Source organism: Mytilus galloprovincialis, chromosome 2 (genome assembly GCF_965363235.1).
Source record: "Mytilus galloprovincialis chromosome 2, xbMytGall1.hap1.1, whole genome shotgun sequence".
Taxonomy (NCBI): domain Eukaryota; kingdom Metazoa; phylum Mollusca; class Bivalvia; order Mytilida; family Mytilidae; genus Mytilus; species Mytilus galloprovincialis.
The window spans coordinates 48306653-48325482 of NC_134839.1; the positions used below are offsets into that span (position 1 = coordinate 48306653).

At 30.1% G+C, this 18830-nt stretch overlaps 2 protein-coding genes across 6 annotated transcripts in view; one reads left to right on the top strand and one right to left on the bottom strand.

Moving 5' to 3' along the window:
• Positions 1–6436, top strand: part of LOC143063732 (tudor domain-containing protein 5-like) — a 55307-nt gene extending 48871 nt beyond the window's left edge. The window contains exons 18-23 of the mRNA XM_076236072.1: positions 255–308; positions 962–1064; positions 1690–1793; positions 3833–3960; positions 5241–5332; positions 5777–6436. Coding sequence (XP_076092187.1) covers positions 255–308; positions 962–1064; positions 1690–1793; positions 3833–3960; positions 5241–5332; positions 5777–6349 — 1054 coding nt within the window. The 3' untranslated portion in view covers positions 6350–6436. The remainder of the gene's footprint in view (positions 1–254; positions 309–961; positions 1065–1689; positions 1794–3832; positions 3961–5240; positions 5333–5776) is intronic.
• A 4519-nt stretch (positions 6437–10955) lies between these two features.
• The window catches only part of LOC143063735 (uncharacterized), a 33363-nt gene continuing 25488 nt past the window's right edge, over positions 10956–18830 (bottom strand). For all 5 annotated transcript variants that reach the window (XM_076236074.1, XM_076236078.1, XM_076236076.1 and 2 more), the window contains 4 exons: positions 17112–17650; positions 16312–16389; positions 14502–14645; positions 10956–13982 (listed from right to left, as the gene is read on the bottom strand). In XM_076236074.1, coding sequence (XP_076092189.1) covers positions 13887–13982; positions 14502–14645; positions 16312–16389; positions 17112–17650 — 857 coding nt within the window. In that variant the 3' untranslated portion in view covers positions 10956–13886. The remainder of the gene's footprint in view (positions 13983–14501; positions 14646–16311; positions 16390–17111; positions 17651–18830) is intronic.

Genomic DNA, 18830 nt, shown 5'->3' on the forward strand with positions numbered 1-18830 from the left:
AAATGTCAAATGTTAAACAGTTCAAACAAGAAAAATAACTAATTGATATATGTACACAAAAAAAAAACCTGGAAAACAAATAAGATATATAAGAAACGAAAGGCAACCACTGAATTACATGCTCCTTACTTATGGTCCTTTACTTAATAAGGACAATATATGACATTTAGCAGGTTTCTCTGCACTTGATGGAAAAAATTAAGTGATACATGGTTAGATCAGAAGGAAAATGTAATAAGTTTTTATCGTTGTAGATATGGAGCTATCCCTCCCTCCAGAAGATGTATAAGCCTGTATGAATTAAATAGGTAAGTTGTAAATGTTTGTTGTAAAGCATGGTTTAAATATGAATAAAAGTGCTTTACGGTCAACAAAACTTTTAAAGAGTCTTCCTTTAACACCTCCAATTTCACCTCGGGAATTCAGGACAAAAAATATTTGTCACTAATTGAAAACATCTGGTGAAACTGTAGTAATTTCAAATTTTGTGTGAAATTGTGTAGTATTTACATGGAAAAACCTATTTTTCTCTCAAGAAGAAGTTGAAAATGAATCTAGACCACTTCATTAGTGTTAAAGAAAGGCAAAAATCATGAAAAAAAATGGAAAAGTTTGTGTTTCACATGATTTTGGAATAGAACATGTAAATAGTAAACAAGTATGGTAAGTGTGTATCATTACATTAATGTTTGAAGGACCTTTTATCGCAAACCAAAATTTGTAATTAAGCATTTGTTGTGATACCTATCAGTTATTCTTCCATTTATGCATTAAATTCCATATTTCTTTTATAGAATCGATAGATTATTAGTTAGAAAAAATATCATGATGCCCTTTACAATTTCAATATTAAACATGAAAGTATGTCAACAAATCAAGTTTTTCTCTTCTTTCTTGCTTAAAGTACTCCATAATCCACCCCCCTGCCGGGCAATTTTAGTATAGAATTTTTTGTTTCCAGCGTTCCTCAGATTTTACATGTATTTAACCTGACATCAGGAGATTTAATCAGCAGTATAACAGATGTGATAGAAAAGTTTGATCCAGAAGAAGCTTATTGGAAGGTAAGGGGTTAAAAAATACACATGGACATTCTTTTGCAACTATATGGGTTGATAAGAGGCTCGTTTCAACCTTCATGGTGAGCTTAAAAGAGGGGCGAAAGATACAAGAGGAACAGTCGAACTCATAAATGGAAAATAAACTGACAATGCCATGGCTAAAAATGAAAAAGACAAACAGACAAATAATAGTGAAAAAGACACAACATAGAAAGCTAAAGACAGAGCACCACGAACGCCACCAAAATCTGGGATTTTGCTTTCAATTCTTCTTTTAATAAGTTGTCTAATTATTTATCAAAGGTACCAAACTTGTAATTGATATGTCAGACGCACGTTTCGTCTTCTTAAGACTCATCAGTGACGCTCAAATCAAAATAGTTATCAAGCCAAACAAGTACAAAGTTGAAGAGCATTGAGGACCAAAATTCCAAAAATTGTACCAAATATGACTAAGGTAATTTATGTCTGGGATAAGAAAATCCTTAGTTTTCGAAAAAATTCAAAGTTTTGTAAACACTAAATTTATAAAACTGACCATATAATTGATATTCATGTCAACATGTAACCTCATTTTAAATGCTTTGAATATCACTAGGAAAACATAAATGCCAGTTTTTTGTTTAAGGGTGAATCTGGAGAGGAAATAGAGACAGAAAGTATAGACGGAGATTATGCTGATATGGACCAAGAAAAGATAACTCTTACCATTGATACACTGCAGTATAAGAGGTTCAAAATCTATTTATATTACACTTATTGCATATGTATGGTGTAAAAGTAATTGAATAACTGAGTGATAGATTATTTTTACTGCAATTAATCAATGAATTGAGACATGGTGTTATTGCATTTTGAAATTTCCTGTTTGGGAGTTTTGATTTAAGGTGGTACCTAACACTACAGGGAGATAACTCTGTAAAGTCAGCTAAACGTTTTAATTACGTTGTGTTGTAAAAGGAATATTAAGCTTCTCAATGATCAAAATTGGAGGTTGTCAAATTGCTAATAACTAGTGTAATTTTTCTGACAAAACAGTTGGTTCAAAATTTTTTAAATTTTTATATTTTTGTTAAAGTGTCAAAGTTAATACTTCGCAAAATTTTATGATAATCAAACAAGCCAAATTAATTTTAGTGAAAGTGTTGGGTACCACCTTAAGACTGCATTTATAGCTGTTTATTAAAAACTTTTTTCGATTTCAGCATCAATTTTATTTATTTATAGGATCAGTGTATATTTAAGAGAAAAAAAACAGTATAATTTCTCACAAAGAAAACACTGCAGTTTTATTTTCCTCCAGTGAATCATCCATGCATTTAGAACTGTTCTTTATTAATAAATCTTATCAAGTGAAACTTTATTGTCACACTGAAACTTGATTTTACTGAAGAAAGCAAGTATAAATGTAACTCATTTCATAACCATCATTCATTTGGATATTCTTTGAATAAATGCTGTATATTTATCAGACATGTGACAGAGTTGTCAAGCCACAACTGGAGATTTGGAAATTTTCAGCTGGAGTTTGGGCCTCATAACTGGAGATTTTTTATCGACCTTTTTATCGACATGCACAAGATTTTTTCTGTGTTTAAACTGCATATATATCTTCCTTTTTTGTTAAAAAACAATGATTCCATACCTTTAAACACCTGCATAGCCATTTTTTACTCAGTAAAATAGAAGATAAGGGGTTCAAATATTTATTCATCATATATAGTTCCAAGGTAAAGTGATCAGCCATCATACATGGCAAAAAGTACCTCTTCTTTAGCTACATTGTCAACTTTAGTACCACTACTGAACATGTTTGTAACAAAAGGTGTTGAATTGATAGAGTTGTGGGTCTTCTGGTGGGTAGCTGTCTCCATATTTTTAGTCAAGTAATTAGGGCAACCATAGTCAGCTTTGTATGAAGTGTAGTAAGCATGGTCTTGACCCTTGGCACTTGACTTGCACCATTTTTATATTTGGCTAAGATACTTTGTGAATGTCTTCTTTAATTTGATGCTGGAGTATTTGGTGATAACATAATAAACTCAAAATTGAAGAAGAATATAGCATACAGTTTGCATTTGTCAAATCATAAGACAAACACACTTTAATATGTAAAGGTATAATTCCATTGGCTTTGATAGAAAACAAGCCATACATATCATATTTGAGTTGATTTAATCATTTTATTGTCTTTAATGTTCAGTATAAACTGTAAGTCTGTTCCATGTTTTCAACAGCATCAAAATCGATGTTTACACAACTGTTCCATTGTCAGTATTTCACTTTTTATCATTCAGACGTGAATATTTAATTAGCTAGTTGATTACTAGGTAAATGCCAATCATCTTTTATTGTTGTATATACAGTCTAATCCTTAACACCTTCATTGATTACTCAAGGCTATTTCCCTATTTACCTTTTTGACACAAATTTCATTACAGGACACTTCCGTTTTTCTCTGACTTTTCCCATATAAATTTTGAGTTTCTCGGACTTTTTGTCTGCTGAAATTTTTTGGAGATTGACATGTTCAAAAGCGGAAGATTTCAATTTTTAATGGGAGGGACGGAAGAGGGTCTGAAAAGCGGGAGATTTTAACTCACGCCGGAAGAATCCCATGTATGATTTATTAAGATTTCAAGCATTTTATTGTTGATTTTTAAATTAAGTTAATACTCGTATCAATAAAAGATCGCAAAAATTTCAGAATTCTGAATACAATATATATTTAAAATTGAAAAACATAAAGACATTATTATGATTTGTTTCAGAAAAAGAATTTTGCAGTCTTTGATGGATGTCACTGTAAGCCAGAGTGAAGAGGTGGTCAATGAATTAAATAATATTGAACAACAAATATCTCAACTGAAAACAGCATTAGAGAAAGCCCCTAAAGCTAGTAAGTAGTCATATTATGGAAGCCTTTACTCAGTTGAGAATCAAATTTACTCAGAAATAAACATTTTTCATGCTGCATGAATGCTCTTGGTAGAGTTCCAAGTTTGATTTAAGGTACAATAATATCTGCAAGCCTCTAATAAAGGAAATTATAGGACTTTTTTTCCTGATCTTACAACTTTTTTTAAAAAGCAGTATTCTAGTAAGGATTAAGTGTACTTTTCCTTCCAGATGTAAACAAAAAATAGTAAATTAAATCCTTGGAGACAAGGTTACTTTTGTCTATTTGTCATTGTTATTTTTTCATGAAACTTTGTAAAATGCTGCATGAGAGCATGTTAAACTGTGTAATGCCTCTTCACATAATACATTGCTCATCAAATTCCTGTCAAACTAATGGTCCTACAGTTAACTCTTGTGACTCTTGAAATTTCAGTTGAGTTGACAATTTCCTGTGGACTTGAACATTGTTCATATAAATATATGTATTTCTAATGCTAATGAGTGGAAATTTCAATGGACTTTAACCAAATTTATGGTTAACAAAAGCATTTGGAATGCCTTGCTTATCTCAAACCAGTACGCATTTGTTAAAAGATGACCAGGATTTTCTGTCACTTGACTAGATGTTGCTCTCCACCTTTATTATTGTTTTATCAAACCAAATTGTTCACCTTGTTAGAAACTTCTGAACATCTTTGTCACTCTTAAAACGATTTGAAATTATATGGACTAAAAAGCACAGAAAAAATTGTTACTGTACAAAGAAATACCTAAGGCTGTTCAATTAGAACATACACGGTAGCTAGGGAAGGCACTTTATAAAAATAAATTGCCTACAGAGGCAAATTAAAATTTCAATAACATTTCTACTTTGTAGAAACAAAGATGACACCCACCCATAGTCTTAGTCCAGATTTAAAAGTGCCTTCCCTGGGTCCCATGATAGTTTTTATGGAACTGCCCTAAGAGAACAAAGCACCATATAATTTTATTATAATGATAAAAACCAAATACATTGATATCATACTGGAATATATATTCTTACTTATATTCATCTGGATTTTCTTAAGCCTTACCAAGCTAGGCTAGAGTTGTGTCTCTTTTGCTATTAAACCTTTTGTATTCCTTGGTAGTTGAATATGAGAATCATAAAATATTTCTATGGTCTGACTTGCTATGAGATACACTAGTGAATATTATGAGTTTCAAGATTTAATATAAAAGCAGATGTGTAACATTTGACTATTAAATGATATCTGATTAATTTGTCATTTTTAGCACCACCAACCAATCAGTTTGAAGATGCAGAATCTCTAACCAAAAAGCCAGAAATCCATTCATCTACAGTAAAATCTGATGCTGCAACAAAGGTAAAGAAATTTATGTGTCTGTTTTCAGTTGTAAATTTGAAATTATATAATGACCATGTAATACAGAAGAAAAAAAAGAGAGGAAAGTTTTCTTTATATTTTAATATGCCAGTTTCTATCACATTTGACAAGCTCTTATGTCATTATTCTTGACTAGTTTTAATTAAATTAAAACCAAAACTATTGAAGAACTGCCATTTACAGTAATCTCCCCTTATGGACAAAAAGAAATTCCAAAAAATAATTTTTAAGTCTTGTGCTTCTCAGAGATTTTTCACCAAAAAAATAGAAAAACCAAAAACATTTTTCATTGAAGTCAAAATTTGCTACTGGACGTTAAGCAACCAACAATCAATCCATCATTGAAGTCAAATAAATATTAAATCACCAGATATTATTTATTTTCTTCAACTTGTTTAAAATAAAAAGATCTTTATTTTGCAGTCTGTGTTGTCAGCATCAGTGAGCCCTGTCAAGATGACCAACGTTGTGACGCCAATGAAAATCACTGCCCCACCAAACCTGCCAAAACCAACAAATAATGGAGCTGCTAATCTGGCCACTCAGAATCCACTGAACACTTTCAACTTGACACCACAACAGCTCTTCTATCAACAGATGTTATTCTCTCAGATGAACCAACAAGCTATGATTAATCCATTAATGTCACAGTTCATGTTGGGTCAAGTGGGTGGTATTCCAGGTGCTCAAGGTCAGCCAAATGATGGACAACTTTTTGGGTTAAATTCCATGTCTCAAATGGGAAATCCTATGCAAGCTATGCCCCAGATGGGAAATCCTATGCATTCCATGCCCCCGATGGGAAATCCTTTGCAGAACTCTGTGCAACAGATGGGACAATCTGTGCCTATGGGATTACAGAATATGTCTGAACCTACTCATAATCAAGGTGATGTTACAGAACTTCCATTGTTACCAGGGTTATTGCCCTTGTTACAACATTTAAGCATTGGACGTGGCAGTGGAGACAGGGGTGGAAACTCTGGTTCACAGTGACATTTGCTTGTAGATTTACAATACAATCCATCACTAAATTGCCAGATGATTTAATCAGTATTAAAACTATTTTATGATTTTATGACCTTGTAAATAGACATGCTTTTATAAAGTATTGCAAATTATGGCAAAGAAAAATGTTATTTTGTCACTTTTTTATTTTCATTTTATTTGTCACTGTTGTTATGCACAAAAAGGACTGTTTTAAATTTTATTTTTATTGCTTAATCTTCAAAATGTAAATATTTATAATGAAAAACATCTGTTTGAGAGATTAATCTTTGTTTATGTTTAGTGCTATGAAGAATTTGCACAATTGTATATACAAGTATGTCATACTGGTTCCATTCTTACTTATCTGTGCTCCATTATGACTTTTTTACTTTTTGGTGCTATTATTTTAGCTTATGTTTTTATTTAAGCTCATTCATTTGAGTCAATTTGGTAATGTTATCTAAAAGAAGAATCAGATCATTGTCAAATGGACTTTGTTGTGCTTCGTATTTGTATGAAGAAGATATCTGAATCCCACTGCTGTATTGTGTTAAAATAGTTGTCTATTGCAGTTCGTAATGGTGCTATATGTATGTGTGTAAAACATAAATTTTTTATTTCTTTACAATGCAAAGAAACGGTGTAATTTCTATATTCAGTTATGTGGAGAGTGAAAAGTAGTTGTAATTGATGCAAATCTGTAATAGAAAATGTAACAGATTTAATTGAAGGACAAATTCAGTGATTCATATTTTTAAACCAGTCCCTATTTGGTGCAATGCAAATGGGGAAGAGAAATATAACAGATGTATCATTTATAATCGTAACCACTTTCAGTGTTAATACCATACAAATTTGTCGTAAATATAGCCAATATACCTTTGTCTTTCAGTTAAACAAAATGTGATTTGGTTATAATCAATTGTCTCTTCCTCATTTTAAGAGACTCCTTTAGTAAAATGTCATACAGAATTAGATGTGCTTACACAAAATGTATGATTATTGCTGTTTATATACTGTTCAATGGTTAATTGTATAGCTTATAGCGCCATGATTCCTTTTTGCAAGGTTTTATTTTATGCTTTTTTTTTTATTTTTTCCATTTAACTATAGTTCCTTATACATTTATATCTTCATTGTGAAATTTATAGAAGAAATGGACCACTTAGATAATTTCTCAATTCATAGTACACATAATTGTAAGGAAAAGCAATACTTACATCCAAATCATACTTGTGAGTTCAAAAAGGATTAGCTGTTAATGATCTTTGCATATAGAATGTTTTGATTATAAATTTTTCCTTGTTAAGTTCAAAACTATATCCAAAATTATCCTTCATTTTCAGGCATTTCATGTTTTCTGTGTTTCAGAAAATTCTTTAATCTTAACACATTACATCCTAATTTTAGATATATCTTCAGTTCAGAAGGATACAACAATAATCTTTATATTTTTTGTTCTGGAAAACTTAATTTTACTTTTATCATTCAGTCTGACATGCTAGAAAAAAATGGCTTTAAAAAAGCTTCACATTATTTTTCATTTCAAATTATTCTGTTCCTGCTATTGTATATTGCAAATAACTTGGTCAATGAAAGACAATCATGTTAAGAAAGTTGAGATTTTTTTTTTTTTTTATTGGTGTTTCTTTTGGTGCGTTGTTAATTATATGTATAATATAATATGTTCCAATCTTTAGTAATTTTGGAGTAAAAATTGCTTGACATGTAATTATAACCCTATTGTCACTGGCTGGAGGGGGAAAAAATCAGGCCTTATTTACTGTTGAGACCCATAAAAACAACCTTGATGCATTGGTATCATTCTTTATATCCTATCCATATCACTGCCAAGAAATTTATTTATATTGATATATACTGAGATATTGAAATTATGAATTCAGGTGTATATGAATATCTATACTTGCCATGAAAACATTTAATTGAAAGTTACATTATTTGTAAGGTGTATGAATCTATCTTGTTGTCTAGAAATAAGTAGGTCCAGTAAGACCTCTCTTTGGCCCCAAAATATAACAGTTTTATAAAATTGTTAAAATGTAAATTTTAGTTATTTATTGGAAAGAAGAATGCTTCGGCTACATAAATATGGGCTGTTTTTGACAATACAATGCATATATATCAGGTACTAGCATCATTAAGTCATGCTAAATTAATGAAATTTTCACAATTTCAGCATTATAGTTAAATTTTAGACGGTTTCCGTCTTAAATGAAAGTGGCCACATTTGTGTTCATTCTTTATATTGAAATGTAAGTTGTATTTGATGTTAATACATAACATACATAAAGGTTAAGAATGAACAGGGATGTGGCCAATTTCATTTTTGACAAAAACCAACTGAAAAGTGACATTTTTTTGGCATATTTGATAGATTTTTCATATTTAAGCTTCAATCAGAGCTTTTCTAATGTCTAATTCAGTTAAAATCTTTCACATAAACTAATTGAATCAACAGAAATAAACACTTAAGTGTTTAAAAAGTGTTAAAAATCTTTCGTCAGATGAACTTGAAATTTGAGGCCAAAATCGGCTCTTACCTGACCTACTCCTTTGTTCAAGAACAAAAGAAGATCCCTCATTCAAAATAATGGCAATGTTTTATTTTAAGTTCTTTTGCAAAATGCGAGTAATTGCACCCTTCAGTGATTGCCAGCACTTTATTCAAATAATCTCTACTAAGATCATTGCCCCATTGCATTTAGTGTTTTGTTTACTTTTCAAAAAGCATTTTAACTTTGTATACTTTTCTAATTTCGTTATAACTTTGAAGGTACTATATATTTCCTATGTTTTTAAGGAAAAGTTTGTAATGCCAATAGAAAGATTTTTGTATATTAGGAGTATAACTGATTGTAGTACTTTATGGTGTAGTATGACTAGGTTGCTTTTTAAAATATAACACCCAAAAATATCAGTTAATGATTTGTAACATACTATATAAAGGACTGAATCAGAGTTTTTTAAGGTTACAATTTACGGAGAACTCATAATAGGACTGTTTTTTAAATTTATTAAAAAAATTAGAGTAAAGTTGTAAATAGGAAATGTATATTTTATGTTTTTGTGCTACTTTGAACCTTGAAATATTTTGTTATATATAGTGCTGATAAGTTTTTATATTTTTCTGCAATGAAGCATTTTTACCTAAACTGTTTGTTATTTTAAGTGATGATTTTTGCAATAAAATACTTCACAAGTTATCATTTTGATGTTTTGACTGAGTATGAATTCTAATTGTGGATGGTGCATGCAAAGCAGAAAAGGCTGAACCTGTTAACGAAAAGTCTTGTTCCTTTTGGAGTACAGGAGATTCCCTCAGATTCGAACATTTGCAAACAACTGATGACTTGATTTATCATGTGTTAGATATTTCTTGAAACCAATTTGTGAAGGAATTTAGTTTAAAGTTTATTCAGTTCTATCATTTTACAGGAACCAATATAATGCTCAATGCCCTTTATTTCATGTTTTGCACCATATTTGAGTTTGCGTTTTAAAATCTTGTAAAAGTTACACTGACCAATATTTTAGTGTAAGTAAGAAAGATTTCATTGTCATTAGATAAATTGTTTTCTTTTCTGTAGATTACTACACATTGCTCAAGCTGGGACATGTAAATAAAAGGATTAAACGTTGATATGTTGTTAAGACAACACAAACTGTCTTCAATGGGACCCATTTATAGGTTGCACTTTATAAATACAGCTGTTTCTCAAAACACGCCTCTTTTGGGGAGATCTTGAATATTCATAGAAAATTAATTTTGTTTACATACTGGTTCCCAGTTATGCTCTCTGTGTTCAATCTCACAGAGACATAACTTGGGAATGTTACCAGTAAATAAACATGTGCATATTGTTTACATTGAAATCTGTGGTAACCTTTCATTCGAGGTTGGGGTAGTTAAGAGAATTAGTGTTAGTTTAAACTCTGAGAAGTTCAAGGCATATAAACGTTGAAAATATGCTGCACAGCCCTATATTTTGACCTTTGGAAAAAATTGTGGTGCATATGAACTTTCAATTCTAGGATAAGATTTTTTTTCAAAACTTCATAGTAAAAGTGGTACAGTTTTAGCCGTAAAAGGAGTTTCTATGGGAAATTGCATTGTCAATATTTACAGAAATGCAACCTATAGTGTGTATACTGTATAAAAATATGGTACAATTCACTGGTTAAGCCAACCACATTACCCCACAAGTTAGGCTATTAGAAACATTTGTTGTAATGGAATCTGATTTTACTGCATGTTGAAAACAACTCAATTGTTCATCAGAAACATCTGAAGGTCAACCAGATACCTCAAACGGATTTCTTCTGTATCAACCTATCATTTGATGAAGTCATACTTTTGTTTAGAAAATAAAGTAATGTCAAAGTGTTGATTATTCAAATTTCTTTTATCAGGGCACTCTAAATCGCTATTCGCTTACACGTTTATACAATCACTATGAATATAAATGATGGACAAACAAAATTTTAGATCAAAGAGTGTTTTCTATCATGATGGTTAGGCAGTTTCATGTTATGAATAAAATTTGGAAAGGACTAGAAAGGAAGGTATTATATAAGATATATTTCACAATGATTGTTAAATGCATAAATAATTTTATTTGAAATACCACAAAAGACAAACATGAATGTATAAAATTTTATCGTTAAGGCATCGCTGCAGCTGCAATAAATAACAGTAAACATGCAAAATTAGACCAAACGATATGCAGAGGGAAACAGATGTATCTTAAAAAAATAGCAAAAAGATTGACAAAAGAATTCAGAAATATAGGTCAATTTGTGATGACTGGAGATTTTATCTAGTTTTAAACTTTATTGTACTGATTATGCAGTTCTTATTAAATTAAAGTACTATTTATCAAAACCATACTGTCTATTGTGACTTTGAAACAAAATATTCAGTTATATTTTTCACTCAACATGGGTTATGCAGCTAGTATATACAAACATTTCACGAAAACAGTTTTACGGATTTCATATCGGGATTAAATAACACACTTTATTCTGTAATTTACTCAAGCTGAATTTCAGAACTGTATTTTGTGTTTGAAACTTGGGAAAGGAGTTGTTGTTTCAGGGATCAAAATGGTCAACGATTGTAAGATTTTAAATGGTCAATGATAAAGGAAAATATATGTTCACATATATGAATGACTAGCATCAAAGATTACCTTTAATTGGGATTTCTTTAATTGAGCAAAAAAATTATGAGTGGTTTGGGTGAAGGTAAAATTAGATGATTGATTTAAAGTTTGGACACACGAAGATGGCACTTAAATTAGAACCCATATGAAACAACAGCTAAATGGTCTAGATACTTAAACAATGATTTCGTGTTTTAGTACTAAAGGTGAATGTTGAACGTAAAAAGATTGCAAAAATACAAAATCAGATTCAAACCGGTATCACAGCAAATGTTTGTTAGATTTTCATCTTTAACAATATTAAGGCACACAATAACAAGTAATATTCGTTAAGATTTCAGGTCAATGTTTGTAACAATTATGTATGCAATTAATAAGCTAGAATTATCATATTTAAGTTATGCGTGAAAAATATTCAATTTTAACCATTTTTGATAAAAATAATTTTCTTCACAATATTTTCCTGTTTGAAATAAAACTTCATGTTTTATAGGAATTGCTAAAGTTATATAAATAGATAAACCCAGGACACAAGCTTAAAAGTATGTCACAAATTTTTGTGATGATGTCCCAGTAAAATTTAAAAAAACTCATTTATTTTCAAACCTATGATTTAATGGAAAAGGAAAGACACTGTTGCCATGTATGTCCATAATATCATGTATTTTTCTACTTCTGAAAGTGGTAACTAACTAAGAAAAGTTGTATAAATATCTCCTAACAGCTTTTAACGGAATAACAAACCCTTTTCAATTTTTTTTTAAATATAAAACATATGATAACTAACAATGCAAATAACGATTTTATACTACAAATATATAAATATTACTTTTCACTTTTCGACTATATATATAATATATGTTATTCTTCTATTATAGAAATGATAAATTAAAATTCAACAATAAGTACACCACTAATGAATTACAAACATTACCCAAAATTAGAAAAAGGAACAATTACAGTAACATAATGATTTACCATTAATTCAAAATTATTTACAATATTAATAAATATCAAAATATGTTCAGGCACATTTGAGATATACATGTATGTACAAAAATAAATTGAGCACTCTGAGTGAATGTTTCTCGGCACTTTCAAATATAATTATGCATATATTTGTTTAAAAAAAGTAATCAAACTTAAAAATGGGACAACGTATGTTGGGACACTTAAAAAACTTTGATACATTAGTAATGTCTACTTATCTACATTTAAAAATGATTAAAAATAAGCATCGCTACGGCAACCGAATAACAAAAGTTCACTTATACTTGAATATCATTATGTTTTCAAAGATGGACGAGTAATTACGAATATTTCAAGCTCTAAAAAGCACCAAATGGTAACAATCAAACTGGTTAAAATTCCTTTTTTTTGTACTCGTACTCCAACATCAACCAATGAAAATGCTGTAATTCTTGATTCGAGCATGATTTTTGTGCGCCGATCACTGATTTCACCCCCATGGTATTAACTCAATGTTATAGATATAAAGAGACATGAGTGTAAACAGTTACATTTCAATCACTAACTAAAAATAGTGAGTTAAAGCTCACTTTCGACATATTTCATTGACTGAAAATAGCTGTTTCAATCCTTGGAATCCCTTACAAAAATTACATACACATCTAAATACATAAAACCAAAACAACATAACTGATAATAAAAGGAGCAATTTATGATTGTTGTTTTCTTTCTTCGAGATCATTTAAGATTTTATCTGCAAACAAGAAGTCAACGATGGTCTTTTTTTACAAAATGTTTGCAATAACCGTTTTTACTTTTATGACAAGAAAGAATGACCGTTGTTAGTGTTTTGCCATGGTTAGAGCAAATATACTGACTGATGAGGTCCGACAAACTTACTGACTTATATCAATTTTGCAAGTCACAAGATTTTTTATGTTTCTAAGTTGTTACTGTGAAATTACTTTTCGTAAATATAGCATATTTTAATTAATGTATTTGACATGTTCAATTTGTTTAGTTAAATATGTTAATTTTACCCATTGCATATAAATCAAAATACTTTTAACGATACTTCCTTGCAGGAAACCGGAAGTACTTGTTCTCAACAAGTACTTATCATAGGCCTTTTGTTTAAATAAGTGAATTACAAAACATATGAAAAACCAATTCATCACACAGGAAGTTTCAATTGCAAAATTCATATATTTTTTTTGAAATCATAAAAACGTTTCCTGGTTGCTTACAACATAGTTACTGCATTATTTTTCAAACGATATAGAAAATGACATAAAACATTTCAAACAATTACATTATTAAAACTGATAATTTAGTGTAAAAACTGTAAAAATACTGATCGATTTACAGCTAGCTTTTATATTGCTTTGTAATCACACGGACGTTTTGAAGGACGGAAAGGTCTCTAACATCTTTTTTTCAAAGAATGTTTCCATTTCAACTCCAGCCTTATATATATCACTATTTTTCTACAAAAGAAAAAGTGAATGAATAAAAGATAATTTATTCATTTTCCATTAATAGCAAGCATATGGCATGTTTATGCAAATGACCAAAACACAAGCTAGTTCAGGTAAAACTGAATCAAGTGCAAGTGCAAGATTAAACAATTTAAGAACCATGTCATCATAGATTAAACGTACATAGTAATATATTTCATTGTATGGTTTCTTAACAGTTTTGATTCTGTTTTGATTCCAGCGTCGTACACATTATAATCCTGGTATATTTGATGATTTTTTAGCATGATGTAATTCATAAAAGCTTTATATACTTCATCGTATCTGAGGTTATAAATGCAACTAATGTGTTTAATCTGAATCAATGCATAATCGAGTCTTTTTTTAGCATGCCTTTTACTTCAAAATTTTCGAACATTTTACCAACTTGCTCCACTACCCAGGATAAAAGCGAAATATATGACCTAACAATGAAGATAGAATTTCGAAAACAAATTATTGACCATGTTAGTTCTTTCAAAGTCTTACCTCATGGTACTGGTAGCAGTTACTATAAACTAATCTCATGTCATCCACAAATTCCTCCATCTGACTGTAGAAACCATTACGTAACTTGTGAGCGACCATGTCATAACACATTCCTCTCTTTATAGTCTTATAGTAGTCAGGTACCTTCAAATTAAATATAGTATACTGAAATTCATTATCTTGCAATACAAATAGACGCCTAGCTATACATTTGTTTATCTTCAACAATGAATACTGTCTAACATTACAGACTAGATAATAATTCATGACAAACAATTTTTTTTAAATTATGTATTGCCTGTTGTTTTCTAGTTTCCAGTTTTCTGTCGTTTTGCATCAAATATTAAGGAGGGGGTTTAGGTCTCCACCGGTGGTTTAGTGTTTGGCCAAAAGATGAATGGTGAAATAAATCGGTATTTTAAGACTATTATTCAAATAAAGAGTAAACTAAACAACTTTTGACCAACAACATTTAACATTTCTTGAAAAAAGAGTAATATGTATGTGTGTTTGCGAAAGGGAAAACTCATCAGATCTATTCTACTGAACAAATGTTATAATAGACAAATTGAACAATATTTCATAAACTAAAATAAAATAAAAATAACTTTCAAATTATTTAAAGAAAACATAGCATATGCATATCATTCTGAGAATCCGATGAAATAAAAAAGATTATCATTTTATGAAAAAATATTACAAAAGATAAGCCCAATCTTGGAGATCAGAACTTTATCTAACTATGTTGATCTTTCAAATATTTTAGATTTTTTTTTATGTTGTGTGTGTGTTGTTTTTTTTTTTTCATGCAATAAACTTGACAATGATAAAATAAAACCAATGGTTCAAATGAGAAAGAAATCTCAAATGCAAGCTGTTTGCAAAGAAAAGAACTAAAATATAACCAATCGATGTCAAAGGTTCAGAGGAGACAATAAGACAAAGTCGTTACTCATACGCATTTTCATCTATACGATAAAAAATATATTCACAAATATAAAGTAGACTGAAAAATTGTTAAATGATCCGTTGATTTCAATCCAAATATCATCATCGAAATATGATGAAAATTTAGTTATATACAACCTTGTGACAGAAAGTAACATCTGCTTATAGAATGTATGAATATGTTGTTTTCCGAGGTAAATTGAATACATGTTGGAATGTATAGTGTATCATTTTTTTTATGTATAACACTGAAAACTTCTTTTTTTAGTTTAATTATTTATTAATGAAAAATTACAAGAACAAAATATTACAATGTTACATGAAGTTCAAATATGGGATTCGGAAACTTGGAAAAACTTATATAAATTCGTCTCCCCAACTATAATCTTTCAATTGATTATAATTTCAGTGGTAATAATCATATATATACTGTGTAAGCTTATGGTTGCAGTGGTGAAAACTGATGCTTGTGTTTTGTTCTTTCTATGGATTTGTTTCTAGAAACATGCACATAGGTTATTTAAAATGTTTTAACCTAATTTTTGGCATTATTTTTCTTCAACTTCTTGGATTTTTAATATTTGATTACTTGCATCACTGTTGATAACAGCATATTATGCTTCAAATGAAATCAGTATCATGAAATTCTTTAATATGTTTTTACAGCAGAATACACTGTTAAACATGGAAAAATTGTCGTATTCCACAATTTTTTAATGTATATCATTGAATATGTATTTAAGATTGCTTCATTTGGGTCCCCCTTTGAAATGATTTGCACGCACGTAAGTCTCGAATTTAATACTTTAACGTTTCGTACACAATACCTATGGTAACGAGAGCACTATAAACATCAACTTACATCTTTAGATTTTACCTCCTCACGAAAAGGTTCACTAAGCTTGTGGTTATAAACTTTGTCTAATACAGTAAAACATTCCTGCAAGTGAAAGTAAATATTGTGTACTTAATAGCTAGATACTAGGCTGAAACTTCTCATTATATACTCAAGGTATACCTGTCTCGAAATATAATCTGTGAGATCGTTGCTCCCAAAATCTACATATTCAGAGTTTATTACGCAGAATGGTCAGTTTTGATCAGAAAGTTTACCCACATTTACTTACATCAATCGACAAAATGCGCATCTTTCGGCGTAAAATTGGTAACGTTAGTTGTGTCTTGTGTATTATTATTTGTCTTTTTGTTTTTTTTTCTTTTTTAGCCATGGCGTTGTCAGTTTATTTTCGGATCTATGAGTTTGACTGCCCATTGGGTATCTATCGCCACTCCTTAAGTGTTATTACTACCACTGGGTCGATACCTTTTGAGGAAGACTGTTAGTCCCCGATGGTCACACATGTCTAAATTTCATTAGATGCGAATGTAGTGTATTACTAAAATAGATCAGATGTGTATCTGATATTCCTTACTGAAACCGGATTTTACACGTTTTAGAGACTAAAAGATATACCATTTTTAAATGACAATTAAGTGGAAATAGGTGCATTTGTATAAATGTTTTACAATAGAAATTCAGAGTGTGTGGAGGTATTTTTGAAGTCGAAGAAAAATGCCCATATGGTAATATTGAAGTCTACACTTATTATAATTGTACTTAGTCCCTCTTTCTAAAAGTTGACAAGAGTAAGTTAATTTTACCTGTACACAAGCAAGTCCTCTCTTTCTGTGCGAAGGTATTACTTCTCGTTCTGATGTTATGAGTTCAATTCCTTTTTTCTTTGATAAACACTGTGTTTGTAAACCATTCTTGCAAGACTGTTCTTTAGTGCTGACTTCTGCACAGATTGAGGGCAAATCATTCTCTATTAACTGCTCTGTATTGTCTATGTCTTCGCAGCTTGACAAAAATGTACTGTTAATAGCATGGTTCTTTATGTTGCTTTCTTTACACTTTGACGACGAGCCATTCCTGGAATATGGTTCTTTCCCTGGATAGTTTGATTGCAAATCATTCTCATCGAATTGTTTCTTAACAGTGCTTCCAGCAGCCGTCAAATATTCCTGAGGTGAGTATATTTGTGATTTCTTGCTTGTAAGACAAATTTTATTCCATCTTTTCCTTAGTTTAACTTTTTGCTTTGGTTCTAAGTAACTAAAATCGGTAACCGTTTTAGCGTCATCGTCGTCATCATCGGCATCAATCTGTTTACGATCGTTACAAGTCAGAGGCACCACCTCTAGAAAATAAAGTAAATTCAAAATCAAATATGATGTTTTATGAAAATATCTTATTAAAGTCAATTTTGTATTTTGTATTGTAAAAAAGAAATTGAATAAATGAAAATGAAATGAATAAATATGGAATTATAAAAGATCAGGCAAGTAGAGAAAACCTTCATTTTTAAAAGATAACTATGTGTCATGTTATGTTTTGTTGTTTTATATCAATTTAGTGAAACATATATATACTGAAATATAAAACATAAATATGAATCAAATGTCATTGCATCATTTGAAATATAAGTAAATATGTTTTTGCTCTGTGTTTTGTATTTTTTAAAATGATAGAAACAACTCACACATAGATGGATATTAGTAGAAACAAATAGCTAGTGATGGTAGAATTTTTTACTAGATTTCAATTGAATATTTGTATTTTGCTTCGATTTTTTTTTATTGTTTCTAAGACGTAGAAGCTAAGTTAATTCAAACAATCTAATTAGATTTCATAAGCATAAGGGTAAAAGTATTCTAGTTGAGCAGACAGAGGTGTAGATGCGATGACAAGAACGAAAACAACATTGAAAAATTCATTTTAAGAAAAGCGCCTCCGACGCATACAATTTATATAGTGTTATTCACATTTGATATATACCTACAAACAGAGTAAAGTAAATTGTAAACTTTGAATGATTTGACATGAGAAAGTGTTGAAAATTCCATAGTTGTTATCTAGCTAAGAATCATAGTATAGTTCTTTTATTATCGAAAGTTTTGTTTATGCACGTCGAGAAAAGGGAAATCGTATATCTATAATTTGTCTTTCTCTAATATAGTTTTTTGTTTTGTGAAAAGTGAAAATAACAAAAAATACCGAACTCTTTATGATAATTCAAAACAGACCCTTATCAAATAAATGCAAATCATTCTCATCGACTTCCAGTAGACATTAAATTATTGCCAATGTGACAACTAATCAACAGAGACGAAAGAACGAGTCTCTGTTTTTTTATTGTTCACTGGTTTGTCCAGCAGTATGAAGATTGAAAAAAGAATAAAGAAATGAAGAATAGAACACAAATAACAACATTTAAAAAAGTGTAGCATTAAAGGTTATGCACCCTTCTGTTGATTTAATGCTAAACATATAGAAATTTTATAGAAAATCCACAGCCTTTCTCCTTGTACTCTCATATT